The 13,781-nt window shown below is 54.3% G+C and overlaps 1 protein-coding gene across 1 annotated transcript; it reads left to right on the top strand.

Moving 5' to 3' along the window:
• The first annotated feature begins 8,836 nt into the window (after positions 1-8,836).
• Positions 8,837-13,382, top strand: ZNF703 (zinc finger protein 703). The gene is made up of 2 exons (XM_024131545.3): positions 8,837-9,539; positions 10,568-13,382. The coding sequence occupies exons 1-2, from the start codon at positions 9,303-9,305 to the stop codon at positions 12,089-12,091; spliced, it is 1,761 nt and encodes a 586-aa protein (XP_023987313.1). The 5' UTR covers positions 8,837-9,302; the 3' UTR covers positions 12,092-13,382.
• Positions 13,383-13,781: the final 399 nt, after the last annotated feature.

The following is a 13,781-nucleotide window of genomic DNA, read 5'->3' on the forward strand; positions in this document are numbered from 1 at the left end:
GGAACAGGAATAAACGTAATATGGGGGCTTCCCTGGTGGCGCAGTGGTTAAGAATCCGCCTGCCAATGCAGGGGACACGGGTTCGAGCCCTGGTCCGGGAAGATCCCACATGCCGCGGAGCAACTAAGCCCGTGTGCCACAACTGCTGAGCCTGCACTCTAGAGCCCGCGAGCCACAACTACTGAGCCCTCGTGCCACAACTACTGAAGCCCGCGCGCCTAGAGCCCATGCTCTGCAACAAGAGAAGCCACGGCAATAAAAAGCCTGTGCACTGCAACGAAGAGTAGCCCCTGCTTGCTGCAACTAGAGAAAAGCCCGCTCGCAGCAACGAAGACCCAACACAGCCAAAAATAAATAAATAAATTTATTTTAAAAAGACAAACAAACATAATAAGGAAAAAGACACCATCTCCTCGGCGTTTTTAACTGCCATAGCTTTTCTGGTTTGGATTGTTTGGGTTGTTTTCGTTGTTATGGTTGTTTTTATCATTTGTTCATTGATTCATTTATGTAAGGAAATTAATGAGCAAAACAAAGAGAGCCTGGCAGAAAGCGGTTGTGTTGAATGTATCAGGACAGGCCTTGGGTGATGTGGAAGGGGCGCCTCAGGACACCTGAGAAAGGTCTTCAAGATGTTAAGAATTCTACTTTAGACAGCCTGGAATGTACATTTATCCTGATTCCACGGCCCATCAAAACTCGGCCCAGTCCTGACTCTTCCCAGTGTCATAGGGTCAAGGTCACTAGCAAAAGGTGAGCCTGGACTCGGTGGACCAAGGAGGCCCAGGCCTTGGCCTGAACTTGAGGAGACAAGAGGAGGGCTCATGCTGTGTGTCTTTGCAGCGAGATGCTACAGGTGCCAAAACGCCTGCATTTTTTTTTTTCTTGGCAAATGGTCGATAAAGCAGAAAACTCTTATCATCTCAACCCTTGTTGAGAAATCACATATCCATGCCCTTTGAATTTTGCAGGTAATACCTATTCAAAAATACAAATATTAAAAGAAGAACAAAATAAAGACTACTTCCCCCGCCTTGGGTAGCACTCTGCTAACAATAATTACTGATGTCATGATTTGATGTCTTCGGATGCTTCACAGGCCTCATGCTGGAAATTCATGGTTAGGACTGGATATAAACCTCCATGGACACGACAATATTTCATGCATTGTCTTTGGCATGAAACTTTGCCTTTTTATGAGCGTGAACAAAAAAGGTCCAGACAATCCAGAGTTCTTGTTAGGGTTCACTGATTGGAAAGTTTGCAATATTAAAATGTATATTCATCAATATTGTGGATTCTTTTAGGCCAGACCTAATTATTCCTCTCCTCCTTCTCCTCCTACTAAATGAGGGGGCAGGTGGGAAGAGGAGGAGGAGGAAAGCAGGAGAAGCATGCACATTTTCTTAAATCCAAAGATGGAAACAGAACCCCTTCTTAGTGAGCCTTTAAACTTCTCCAAATGAATGTGACTGGAAGTTCCTAGAGGTATTGCCCTTGTTTTCTTGCCCAAATCCCTCGGCTGAACTTCAAACTCACTCCAAGTCTATCCTATCTACTGTGTTAAAAGGGACTTGTTTTGAATGCATATAGCTTTTGGCCCTGCAATTCTACTCCTAGGAATCTACCCTATAGTTTTACTAGCACACACGGAGAATGATATATATTATATATATAAACACATAGATATACACATATACATATATATGGTTATTCACTGCAGGAGCAAAAACTAGAAACCATCTAAATGTCCACCAGCAGGGGACAGGTCAAATAAACTTGTGGCACATCCATGTAACAATGCTGTGAATCTGAAAAAATAAATAAATAAAATGCAGAAGCCCGTGATGCAATCTCCAAAATACATTAACTTAAAAAAAAAAAAAACCAAGTACAGAACAATTTGTGTAGTATGTTGCCATTTGTGTATAAAAGGGAGAAAGAATATATATGTATTTGCAAGAATACAAACATGCAAAGAATATATATGTACCAAATGCCTCTGGAAGGATGGACAATAAACTCATGGCATTGATGCATTGGGGAGAGAAACTGGATGGCTAGAGAGAGGTTTTTTCCACTGTACAGTCTCATAGTTTGGGAATTTGGCACCATGGGAATGCATTTCATCATAAATAAATAAGTGCATTTCTCCCAAAAAGTTAATAATAATTTAAATCACTTTTAAAGGGGGCTTATTATGCAAATCTCCACTCTGAATGGACCACTATACTTGGATAATTCCAGCCACCGGCTTGGTTGGGACCCCACCTCTCGGGTTTCCTTCTCCGAGCAGAGGCTGGCAGAGGGCCACGGAAATAAACACTCCTCGAAATTGTTCTGACATCTTGGAATTTGGTTTTATCAAATACAACCAGTGGTAATTGAGCCACTGCCTGAGCAGCTTTCCCCTTTTCTCTAATCGTATTCGTTGAAATGAATTTGGAGCTGCACATCCCGCTAGTCAGGAGCCCAGCCTAGAAAAGGGCATGCTTTGGACAAGTTTAAAGACTTATACACTGCCAGAAGTGGGGCAGGGCAGGGGCGGGGCGGGGGTGTCAGAAGCAGGTACCTGCCCTGTGTAACTGAGATAGTCACAGTTTGCCCCCAAGATCTCCTGGGGGTCCAGTAGTTCCAGCTGGGAGATGCTCAGAGCATGGGGGCAGGACATCTGGGGAAGCCTGGTCCCTGCTTCCCTTTCAGGAACCTCCGCTCTGCTCTCGGACTCCCCTTATACCCAAATGAGAGATGGTGCACGAACACACCTAGAATGATTCATCCTGTCACCCCAGAGGTGCTCAGTAAATGTGGTAGAATCTGAATTGAACTTGAAGCAAATTCTCTTAAGAACAGTGAGCGACTGGCACAAACTCCTATGTATAAAATACATTAGCTACAAGGATATATTGTACAGCACAGGCAATATACCCAATATTTTATAATAACTTTGAATGGAGTGTAATCTATAAAAATATTGAGCCACTATGTTGTACACCCGAAACTAATATAATACTGTAAATCAACTATACCTCAATTTTAAAAATAATAAATAAAACAATTTTTTTTAAAAAAAGAATAGTGGACAGCTAAACTACAGGGCGGTAGGCAGGATTTAAGTTAGAGCCTCCTGACTTTTTCTTTTAATCTGCAAAAGAAGCCCACAGATGCCCGAAGGAAAGGGCTGCCCCACCTTTTAGGAGCCGGGAACGTGCATGCCAGGGAGGTGGCCTGGACTGACCAGCTCGCTTTGGTCCTTCCATGCTCTGGGATCGCCTTGGGCCTGTACCTACCAAGTGGCCAATAAACAGAAATTGAATAAATTCATTCAATCCAGTTCCATTAATTAAATGAATGTTCAGCTTACTTCCTTCTCTGCCTCAGTTTCCTCTCTACCACATTCTCATTCCTGGACACAAAAATAAAACGCTGGTTGCGAAGACCAGCATTCTGGAAGACAGTTGAAGTCATTTGCTTTTTTTTGGCCATGCCATGCGGCATGTGAGATCTTAGCTCCCCGACCAGGGTTCGAACCCACGGCCCCTGCATTGGGAGCAAGGAGTCCTAACCTGACCACCAGGGAAGTCCCCGAAATCATTTGTTTTCAGTGTCTCCTCCTGTGGGCCTCCCTCTCCCTCAGGCCTGCACTCAGTAGGCTGGCTCAGAAAAAGCTACTTGGATTCGAATCCCGGCTCTACCACTTTGGAGCTGTGTAACTTGGACAAGTTACTTAACCTCTCTGAGCCTCAGTGCCCCACCTATAAAAACAAGCATAGTCCCTACCTCATCCCTTTGTAGTGAGAACTGAGTGACTTATTACAGGTAAAGAGCTCAGACAGGCTGGCACACTATAAGGCTCCATCAATGTTATTATTACAGGGTAAAATACTCACTGCTAATCACAGCTGAGGTGTTGGCAGATTACTAAAGCATAATTCCTCCCAGCAGTATTTGCAACTTAAAAGAGAGAAGAAACTTGAAGGCCCAAAGGAACAAAGTAGTCAAGGGTGACTGCCCAGGGCTAAGGTTGATGTCTGGGGCGGGGCAAATTGAGGGAGGAGAACTTCAAAAGCACACCTCCTCGCATCCCCCCTCCCCGCCAGCCCTGCCTATCTCCCCTTGGGCTGATAGGAGATAAACGAAACCACTTCTTCAAAGCACCCTGCTCAAGGACCAGGATCAAACACAGGGCTGGGAGATAAGCTTCAGCCTACATTTCCTTTGTCCATTCCTTCCCACCACTTCTCCAAAGGAAACTCAAGGGGGAGGAAAAGTAGTTAATTCCTCCCTCTTTTATCAAAGGGAGTTACCTCCCCATCTATAGGGCGATGGGGGCGATGGGGCTGTGATAGGAGAAACAGGGAGAGAGGGAAGCCTCTTCTTGCTGCGCTGCCAGGGTCGCTGTGTGACTTCAGACTCCCCCGGAAGCTCTGGGAGCCCCGGTCTTTATCTGTCAAAAGGGATAAAAACACCTGCCCAAAATAACTCAGAAAATTGTTGCGGGATGATGAACGCAAACATGTGTTTGGGAAAAGATCCTTTAACAGGCTCATATAGTTCACACTTTGAAAAATACTAAGTCATCCACGTTGAGTCTTTTCACTAATATGGTGAGGGGAGATAGAAATAACCCTCTGTATGTAAAATTCTTACTCGTTCATCGACACACTTTCACTGGGCATGTATGGCATTCAGACTGCGTGCATTCGGACCCCCATCTCTTACCAGCTGGGACTTGGGGCAGGGTACTTAACCTCTCTGTGCCTCCACTTCCTTCTTTGTGAAATGGGGTAACAATAGGACCTACTTCCTAGGGCCTCTGTGAGGATTAAATGAGAGAAATTGAGAAACTGTGCAAAGTGCTTACAACAGTGCCCGGCTGTCAGTGTCGGCTGCTGTGATGAAGACAGTTAAACATCCCTCTAGGCAATAAGAATACAAAGAGGATGAGGGCAATGCAGAAGCAGCCACAGTCCATCAGGAGAATGGACAAGTAAATAAATAATGGCAGATGCCCTGTGATGAGTGTAAGAACATAATCGGAGCTGTGAGAACACAGAAGAGGGGGCTACCAGAGTGGGCTCCCTGTCAAGGCTGGTCCTTCTTGCTTTGCCTGTTTGTTCCCACTGTTCCTTGGGCCCCTCTGGTCTTCTCATGCCTGGGGCTGTTTCTGAAGCCCGATGGGGAAGACAGAGGCAGTGCTGAATCAGGGCTCCTGGCCAAGGCAGTAATTGCCAGCCGCTGAAAGATATTAAGTGCCAGGGAGGAAAACCAAGTCCCCTATGAGGCAGACACTTCAGAATTCTTACAGCTTGTAAAAAAAAAAAAAAAAATGTAAATAGTTACCCGGTGAGATATTATTTCTTGTTGTTGCCATTAGGGCTTGAGTGTCATGAAGAGAGAGGCCATGATTCAGGCAATTCCACCTTGGTGAGGATGGAAAACTCCACATTAACCCCACACAACACACCTCCCACCTCTCCTCCCAACCTGACTCAGGCGTTTTTTTCCTGGGTGATGAGTTTTATGTAAATTGAAATCATGAAAAAAAAAATCTGTAAATATTCAGAATTTCCTAAAGGATTTTCTTGATGGCTTCTGAGAAGCATTTATTTTTTTTAAAGACTGCTTTGACTGGAGGCTGGGGGAGGGGTACCCTCATTTGGGTAGGATGCTGGGACGACTTGGGTGTTCGAGTGGGTTCCCAGCGCTGGAAGCCTCTGGATCCAGATGTGCAGTGACTGTTCTCCAGAGCAATCGCCCCACAGATGCCAGCGATGCTGCTGGTCACAGCCATCATTGACCTGGGACCTTCTTTGTGCCAAGCACTAGATGTGTGACATGCATTGTCTGTTATGGGCCTCCCAACTCTGAGGTAGCCACTCTTAGGTTTTATACCTGAGGTTTCCGAACCTTAGGGAGGTTTCCTTGCCCGGGACCACCGCGGCAATGTGGCTCAGAGGTCTGGTTCCCAGAAACCTGACGCCAAGGGACCGCTCTGTCACCCACGGGTCACGGGCCTTCGGGTTAGTGACTAACCTCTCCACGCTAGAAATGGGAGTGATAAAGGTACCTGAAACTGATCCAGAGCCTGACACATAGAATTGTAATTCTTCACCTCGTTGGCTGGGGACATTCTCAAGCAGCCCCACCCCATCCTACTGTCATGGTACCCCTCCCTCGCAGGGCAATCTGGGAAGGGTCCCTTAGCCACAGGACTGCCGCTTTTCTGCAGAGGAAGGACTTGGGCCCTGTACAACACTGTCTTGCGTGGCATTTTCAACCACACCCCATCAACCTCAATAAACACGGCCCAACTGAAAACTTCTTCAGCCTTATTCTCTCCCAGGTGACAAGACATTCCTTTGAAAACGGACTTGCTTTAGGCCACTAGGGCCCCATTTAGGACTCTGTAGAGGTTAACATTTCAGCTCAGCGAATGTCAAGTACTGATTGTAATAATGGTCTAGTACCTTTTAATTAGGCCTCTGGCCTGGCTGAGAGTATGGTCTTCCATTTTCTCTCCTAAGGCAACTGGATGGATCCAGCCAAAGGGTTCCTGCTTTCCTCATCAGCACCCCAAAGGGAAGCATGGCCCTATTCCTTTGCTAGCACTTTCCAGGAGTGGGGAAGTAGGCCTGGTCTCCACCTAAGTGCTGTCTGGCACCCCCGTTCCTAGTGATTAGCTGTGAGCTTAGGAAATGTGGTTTCTTAAGGACAATATAGGATTACCTGGGCAAACTCTCCACTCTCCATCCCGAGCCTGGTCACCGTCCTCACCTCCTCTGCTCTCCCTTCCTTTCATTCATTCCTTACCTTCTTCTTCTTTCCTCCCCAAATACACAGTAAATATTTTATCACCCTCCGTTCTCCCCTTTCTGCTGCCTCCTACCCCTCTAGATTCCTTCCAAATTCCTAAATGCCTTTGTCTCTCTCCCCTCCCCTTTGCTCCCAACTGATTCCCCATTAATCATCCCTAACACACATCTGCTGGGGTCCTAGCAGGAGTTCTTGGCTGGCACTCACAGCTGGGCTGGTTACGATAATCAAGAAGGGGTCTTTCATCTTTTCCTGTCTCCTAGGGCTCCCCCCTTCCCAGCTCCTCCTCCTCCTCCAAGATTGCCTACAAAGGCCCACCTTCTTCCATTCTGGAAGGTTCTGCTCTCTCTCTGCAGAGCAATCTCCCAAAGGCCAAATGGCCTCGTAGGCTGAAGCAGCCCTGCAGTGGATGTTTAAACTTGGTGTTGGCAGTAGCAAGGATGTCAGAGAGCTCAGAGGCTGGCATGAGAAGGGGGGGGTGGTCCGGGCGTAGGGACCACCACAATAAAATAAGTGAGGTCCCCCCTCCTTCTTGTAACCCTCTTGCTGCAGTATGGAATACATCACCCAGTCAGGGCATCCCTTGGCATTCGTGGTAACCTAATTTTACCAGGATTAAAACTGGGGCAGGGAAAGCTTGTGTAATTTCTCAGAGGTCTGTGCATACTGTCCAAAAACCAGATGGATAAAGGAAGTACATTCAGTTTAGTGTATAATTGACGTGGCCTGGGAGTGGTGCCTGCTGCCTTCTTTACTGAGCATGATAAAGATTGCCATTTGTTATTTCTGTGATGCTTGTTTCTTTCCATTGGAAGAACCCCTTTGAAATCATCTATCCCCATCTTGGGATCTCATGTGATCTCAAGGCGTTGATCAACGAGCAGCAGAGTCCTAGAGCAATACGCCCCGAGTGACAGGCCTGACAATCGGAGTGATGGATTCGGGCTGGGAAAGCTGTACTCCGAAGCGAGGCAGTGACACCAGCGCGCCTCCGCTGGCCGCCGAGAGCAAGGAGAAGTGGTCTCCCCAGGGGCCGGTGCACAAAGGGCCAGCTTCACCTTCTGATCGGCGGACCAGGAACTTTAATGTCCGGACAAGGACTATGTGAAACCTCTGCCCGGTGCGAAGCTGGCAACGCATACTTCATCCAAAAGGCACGGGAGGGAGGGGATAGGGTGAAGGAAGATACTGTTATTTTTAATAAAAAGTTTTTAAGTCCGAAATTCCCCTGCGAAAACCTAGTGCATTTTCCCCCTCGAGAAGAAAAGGATGGGGGTAGGGTAGACGCATCTCTGGAGTTTGCATCGACGTGCAGCACTTAGAGAGATTCCTCCCTCCTCTGGGATGCTGACCTCTCCATGGTCTCCACCCTACCCCCAATAGCAGCTAGGCCGGGTGCAGTGAGAGAATTTTACGCCTCTAAGCAGAACGCCGTAAGAAACCTGAAACATACCAAACATCTAACCTATAAATCAGTGCGCAAGCACCTCGCGCCCGGCGCATCCGGGAGGGGCGCACCGCCTAGGGAACCGCGGCTTATTGCGACCATCTCACCCCGGAAGGGACACCTCAAACTTGCAGGCTTTGGACCGGACTGGCTCAAAGTTGTTGGAGCGGTTTACGCCGCGTCCCGAGAACCGTGGCTGCCTCCGAGGCTCGGGCGCTTCCAAGTGAGGACACCCGGGAGAAGCCAATTAGGGGAAGAGAGCTGGACCCGAGCAGAGCCGGGACTGAGCCCGAGCAGAACCCGAGCAGGACCAGAGCAGAGCTGGGGCTCTGGAAGCGCGGCCCGCCCCTAGGCTGCCTCCCGGAAAGGCTTGGACTTGGCAGTGCCGGAGCCGGCGCCAGGAGCTCCTACCCCACCCCCAGCCCACCCCGCCCCACCCCAATCCACCCCACCCCACCCCAGACACACACGGCCTGCCCCCGCCAGCACCACCCCCCGGCGGTGCGAAGCGAGAGAGGGCAGAGCGACAGGAAAGCCAGCGGAGGACAGGGAGCAGAGCCCAGGGTCCCGGAGAAGTCCCGTTCTCTCGGGACCCCCGGGGCAGGGGCAGCCCAGTTGGGGGGAGGGGAGGAATACGGCGGGTGGTAAAGGCCGAGGCGGCGGGTTCGCGGGCGAGGCCCCTTTAAGGCTCTCCCCTCCCACCGGCGGCGCCGGCCTCCGCCCGCCGCTCTCCCCGCCCCGGGGTCCCGGCGAGAGCTGCGATTGGGCGGGCGCGGCGATCCCTTTGAAGTGTAGCTGCCGATCGCGGCTATTTGACGTGCGGCTCGCGAAAGGCGAAGGTTTTTGTGTTGTTCGCCGGGGCTAGCGGCGGCGGCGGCGGCGACGGCGGCGGCGGCGTCGTCGTCGTTGGAGGAGGGGTGGAGGCGCAGCGACTGCTGCACCGCGCTCGGCGCTGCGGAGCGAGCCCACCCGCCCCGGGAGCTCGCCTCCCGGTGCTCCCCCTCCCTCCCCGCCCCCCCAGTGGCGCTGCCTCCTCCAAATGAGCGATTCGCCCGCTGGATCTAACTCAAGGACACCCGAAAGGAGCTGCAGCGGCGGCGGCGGGAAGAGGCCGGCAGTGCCGGCGGCGGTGTCCCTCTTGCCTCCGGCGGACCCCCTGCGCCAGGCGAACCGGCTCCCTATCAGGGTCCTGAAGATGCTGAGCGCTCACACCGGCCACCTCCTGCACCCGGAGTACCTGCAGCCGCTGTCCTCCACTCCCGTCAGCCCCATTGAGGTCAGTCCCCTGGTCGCTGTCCGTCTTGCGCCGGCCCCATTCCGCCCACTACTGCCGGGCCCACGGCCCTGCTCCCTGCGCCCCGGGGCTCGGTGCGACGCTCAGATCCGGCCGCAGTGGCGGACGGAGTGAGGAGGGACGGAGAACGGAGGGGTTAGAGCCCACCCGGTTCTCCCCAGGCTTCTCCGGGAAAGGTTCCCCTTCCACACTCGCCCTTCGGAGCTACGTGTTCTCTCGGATTGGGTTTGCTCTTGGAGTCTCCCCTGGGTCCTTTACTTCTCCTGGGCACCCAGTCTCCAGGCCAGAGATGATCTCTCCTGGGCCTTTTCCGCCCGCCCTCCTCCACCCTTCCACCCGGGTTTGTTCTCTCTGAAGCCCGATCGCCCCCGTCCCACGCCACCTCTGTCCCATCCGGTTAAAGTGCACTACGCCCAGGCACTCCCGACCCCAGGTCTTTCTTCCTCCCACTTGCCTGGGTGCCCTCCCCGGGAGGGAGGGGCTACGAAGAGAGCGCCAACGGCAGCCCTGGCTTCAGAACGCGCTTCTCCCGGCTCCTACCTCGCGGCGCCACCGCCAGAAACCCGTCCCAAGCGAAGTTCCCCAAACTGAAGGAATAAGTTTTAACCCGGGCCTAGAAGCGGGGAAGATGAGAGGGCAGGAGTCGAGTCACAGCCCCTCCCCCAGCCCCGAATCCAGAGAGGTCACCTTCTCCCGCGGTGGCCTTTGGTGGACTACTTACACTGCCCACTCCCCGGGGCCTACGGCGCACTCCGGGACCCGGTGGAGCGAGGGATCCCACCGACGGCCGGTGTGAGCGCAGTTCCGCCCGGCTGCCCCGCCCGCCCGCCCGCCAGGCCCGCCCGCCCGCCCGCCAGGCCCTCGCAGACCCTCTCCCCGAGGCCCTCCCGCCCGTCGCGCCGCCTTGCGTGCTCCCCGAGCCCACCCCCCTCCCCTGGCGCCCCGCTCGCTCGCTCCGTGGGCCTCTGCTCTCACCTCCGTCTCCCTTCCCTCACCACTGTCTCCCACAGCTGGACGCCAAGAAGAGTCCTTTGGCGTTGCTGGCCCAGACTTGCTCGCAGATCGGCAAGCCGGACCCGCCGCCCTCGTCCAAGCTCAACTCGGTAGCGGCGGCCAACGGGCTGGGAGCGGAGAAGGACCCTGGCCGCTCGGCCTCGGGCGCCACCTCCGCGTCTGCGGCGCTCAAGCAGCTGGGGGACTCCCCGGCCGAGGACAAGTCCAGCTTCAAGCCCTACTCCAAGGGCTCCGGAGGCGGCGACTCCCGCAAAGACAGCGGCTCCTCCTCCGTGTCCTCCACCTCCTCCTCCTTGTCCCCGGGAGACAAGGCGGGCTTCAGGGTCCCCAGCGCCGCCTGCACGCCCTTTCCCCCGCATGGAGCGCCGGTCTCCGCGTCGTCGTCCTCGTCCTCCCCCGGCGGCTCCCGGGGCGGCTCCCCGCACCACTCTGACTGCAAGACCGGCGGCGGGGGTGCCGGCGGGGAGCTGGACAAGAAAGACCAGGAGCCCAAGCCCAGCCCGGAGCCCGCGGCCGTGAGCCGAGGCAGCGGTGGGGAGCCGGGCGCGCATGGCGGCGGCGCCGAGGCCGGGGCCTCCGGGCGCAAGTCGGAGCCGCCCTCCGCGCTGGTGGGGGCCAGCCACGTGGCGCCGGTGTCGCCCTACAAGCCGGGCCACTCGGTGTTTCCGCTGCCCCCCTCCAGCATCGGCTACCACGGCTCCATCGTGGGCGCCTACGCCGGCTACCCGTCTCAGTTCGTGCCTGGCCTGGATCCGAGCAAGTCTGGCCTCGTGGGAGGCCAGCTATCGGGGGGCCTGGGCCTGCCCCCGGGCAAGCCCCCCAGCTCCAGCCCGCTCACCGGGGCCTCCCCGCCGTCCTTCCTGCAGGGATTATGCCGCGACCCCTACTGCTTGGGAGGTTACCACGGCGCCTCGCACCTCGGCGGCTCCAGCTGCTCCACCTGCAGCGCGCACGACCCAGCTGCGCCCGGCCTGAAGGCGGGGGGCTACCCGCTGGTGTACCCCGGGCACCCGCTGCAGCCCGCCGCGCTCTCTTCCAGCGCCGCCCAGGCCGCGCTCCCCGGCCACCCGCTCTACACCTACGGCTTCATGCTGCAGAACGAACCGCTGCCGCACAGCTGCAACTGGGTGGCGGCCAGCGGGCCGTGCGACAAGCGCTTCGCCACCTCGGAGGAGCTGCTCAGCCACCTACGGACTCACACGGCCCTGCCCGGCGCCGAGAAACTTCTGGCCGCCTATCCAGGGGCCTCGGGCCTGGGCAGCGCCGCCGCGGCCGCCGCGGCCGCCGCCTCCTGCCATCTGCACCTCCCCCCGCCGACCGCCCCCGGCAGCCCCGGGTCGCTGTCCTTGCGGAGTCCACACACTTTGGGCCTAAGCCGGTACCACCCTTACGGCAAGAGCCACTTATCCACAGCCGGGGGCCTGGCCGTGCCGTCCCTCCCCACAGCCGGACCCTACTACTCACCATACGCGCTGTACGGACAGAGACTGGCCTCAGCCTCCGCGCTCGGATACCAGTAACTACAGCCCTGCTTCCCTCCCCAGCCTCCTCTCCTCCCCGCCGCCGCCTCCCTTCCCCACCCGCCTCCGCTGCCTCCTCCACCACTGCTTGTCCCTGCCGGACCCCCGCCTAGACCCCCCCCACCGGACTGTGTATTTATTTACTGTAATGTTAGCTTACAAGCTGGGAATATAAGTGCATTAACGGCCCACACGAGTCAGTGGTATGCAAAGAGTCTGTTCCCCCCAAATAATAATATTAATCACACAGGTAACTACACGTCCCCGGTCCCTCTTCCTTTCTTTTCCGTTTTTTCTTTTACTTAGATGTAAGTTTCCGATTTTCTTTTTCCCTTTTGCGCTTTTTTTTTTTTTGATTGGTTTGGTTTTATGGGGAGGAGGGGGAGTTGGGGGTTCTTTTTGTTTTCCCTTCCTGGGGAGTTTCTTGCATGCTTCTTAACCGTTCAAACTACACTTCCTCCTTCTCTTCTCCCCTCCTTTCCCCTTCATTCCTTCTTGTTTCCATCCATTTGAGGTTGTTTTTTTCCTTTGTACAAGTAACAGAGAGGAGGTATTTTTTGTAACGCATTTGGGGGTGCAGGGAGCCTTGGGAGCTAGAGGTCTGGCCCTCTTATGGACCTGGAACTTTGCTCTGGGACCCCTGCCCTGCCATTCTCTCTCCCTAGGCTCTTGGTCTGCGCCCTGGCCCCCCATATTAGAGCCTTGCTTCCCGATCTTGCTCTGAGCATGGGTCAGTGGCGGGAGAGGCACCTCCAACAGAGCCTTTCTCCTCCCAGACTCTTCCAGGCCCCAGACACCGGGTGGTCACACTGCCTCATGGTGCGGGCCCACTTCACTGAAGTAAAAGTTCTAGAAGGCCCTGCTGGCGTGGAACTTTGCTCTTTATAGTTTGCAAAGTGCTTTTCTAGTCATTGTTTTTCTCTGGCTATTGTGGCTGTGGTCCCTGTCCTGGCGATGGGGGCTGGGTCGGTGATTCTTGCTAGATCCTTCCAAAGCAGACCTGTGGTAGTATCAGCTGGCAGCACAGCCTTGTTAGCACCATCGGGGGAGTTAGGGAGCACACAGATCACAGCAACCCCGGTGGCCCCCTCCCAGGCCTGACCCAAGAGTCCCCAGAGTTGGCCGTGGGCTCCCTCAGTTACTGGGATTGAAGGCTCGGCCCCGGGGTCTTCACCCAACACCCTCCCTCCCTCCCTCCCGGCCTTATGCAGCTGCGCAAGGGCTGCGGGGCCTGTTTGGGATGAATAGAGCTCTCCCTTGGTAAGACTTATTTTGTTAATAAATGGAGTACTTGGCTATATTCACACCGTGGTGTGTTTCTCTCTTGTCTGCCCCACTGACCCACTTCCAGACGCCTAAGCAGATGCCCTTTTGTTCTTGTTTAAAACACCTTATGGTTTCCTTCTCAGATTTCCGTTCAAGGACGAGTTTAATGCCTTTCCTCAAGAAAGCAGGGGAGAAGAAAACAAAACTTCTGCCACCGCGTTACAAATAACATAAAACGGCCCCTTTTTTTTTCCAACTTGGTTATTTAGCTCCCAGTCTCACTTCGAAGGCCTTGCCATTTCCTGGGGACAGGGTGGAGGGAGTGTGTAAATGTGGATTTTCCTCGGCCTAGATTCGAGGTCCGAGGGGCCGAGAAGGGAACCAGGCCCCAAGACCAAGAGACTCGGCAGCGCCTCCCCGGAGC

This window comes from Physeter macrocephalus, unplaced genomic scaffold, assembly GCF_002837175.3.
Source record: "Physeter macrocephalus isolate SW-GA unplaced genomic scaffold, ASM283717v5 random_1710, whole genome shotgun sequence".
NCBI lineage: Eukaryota > Metazoa > Chordata > Mammalia > Artiodactyla > Physeteridae > Physeter > Physeter macrocephalus.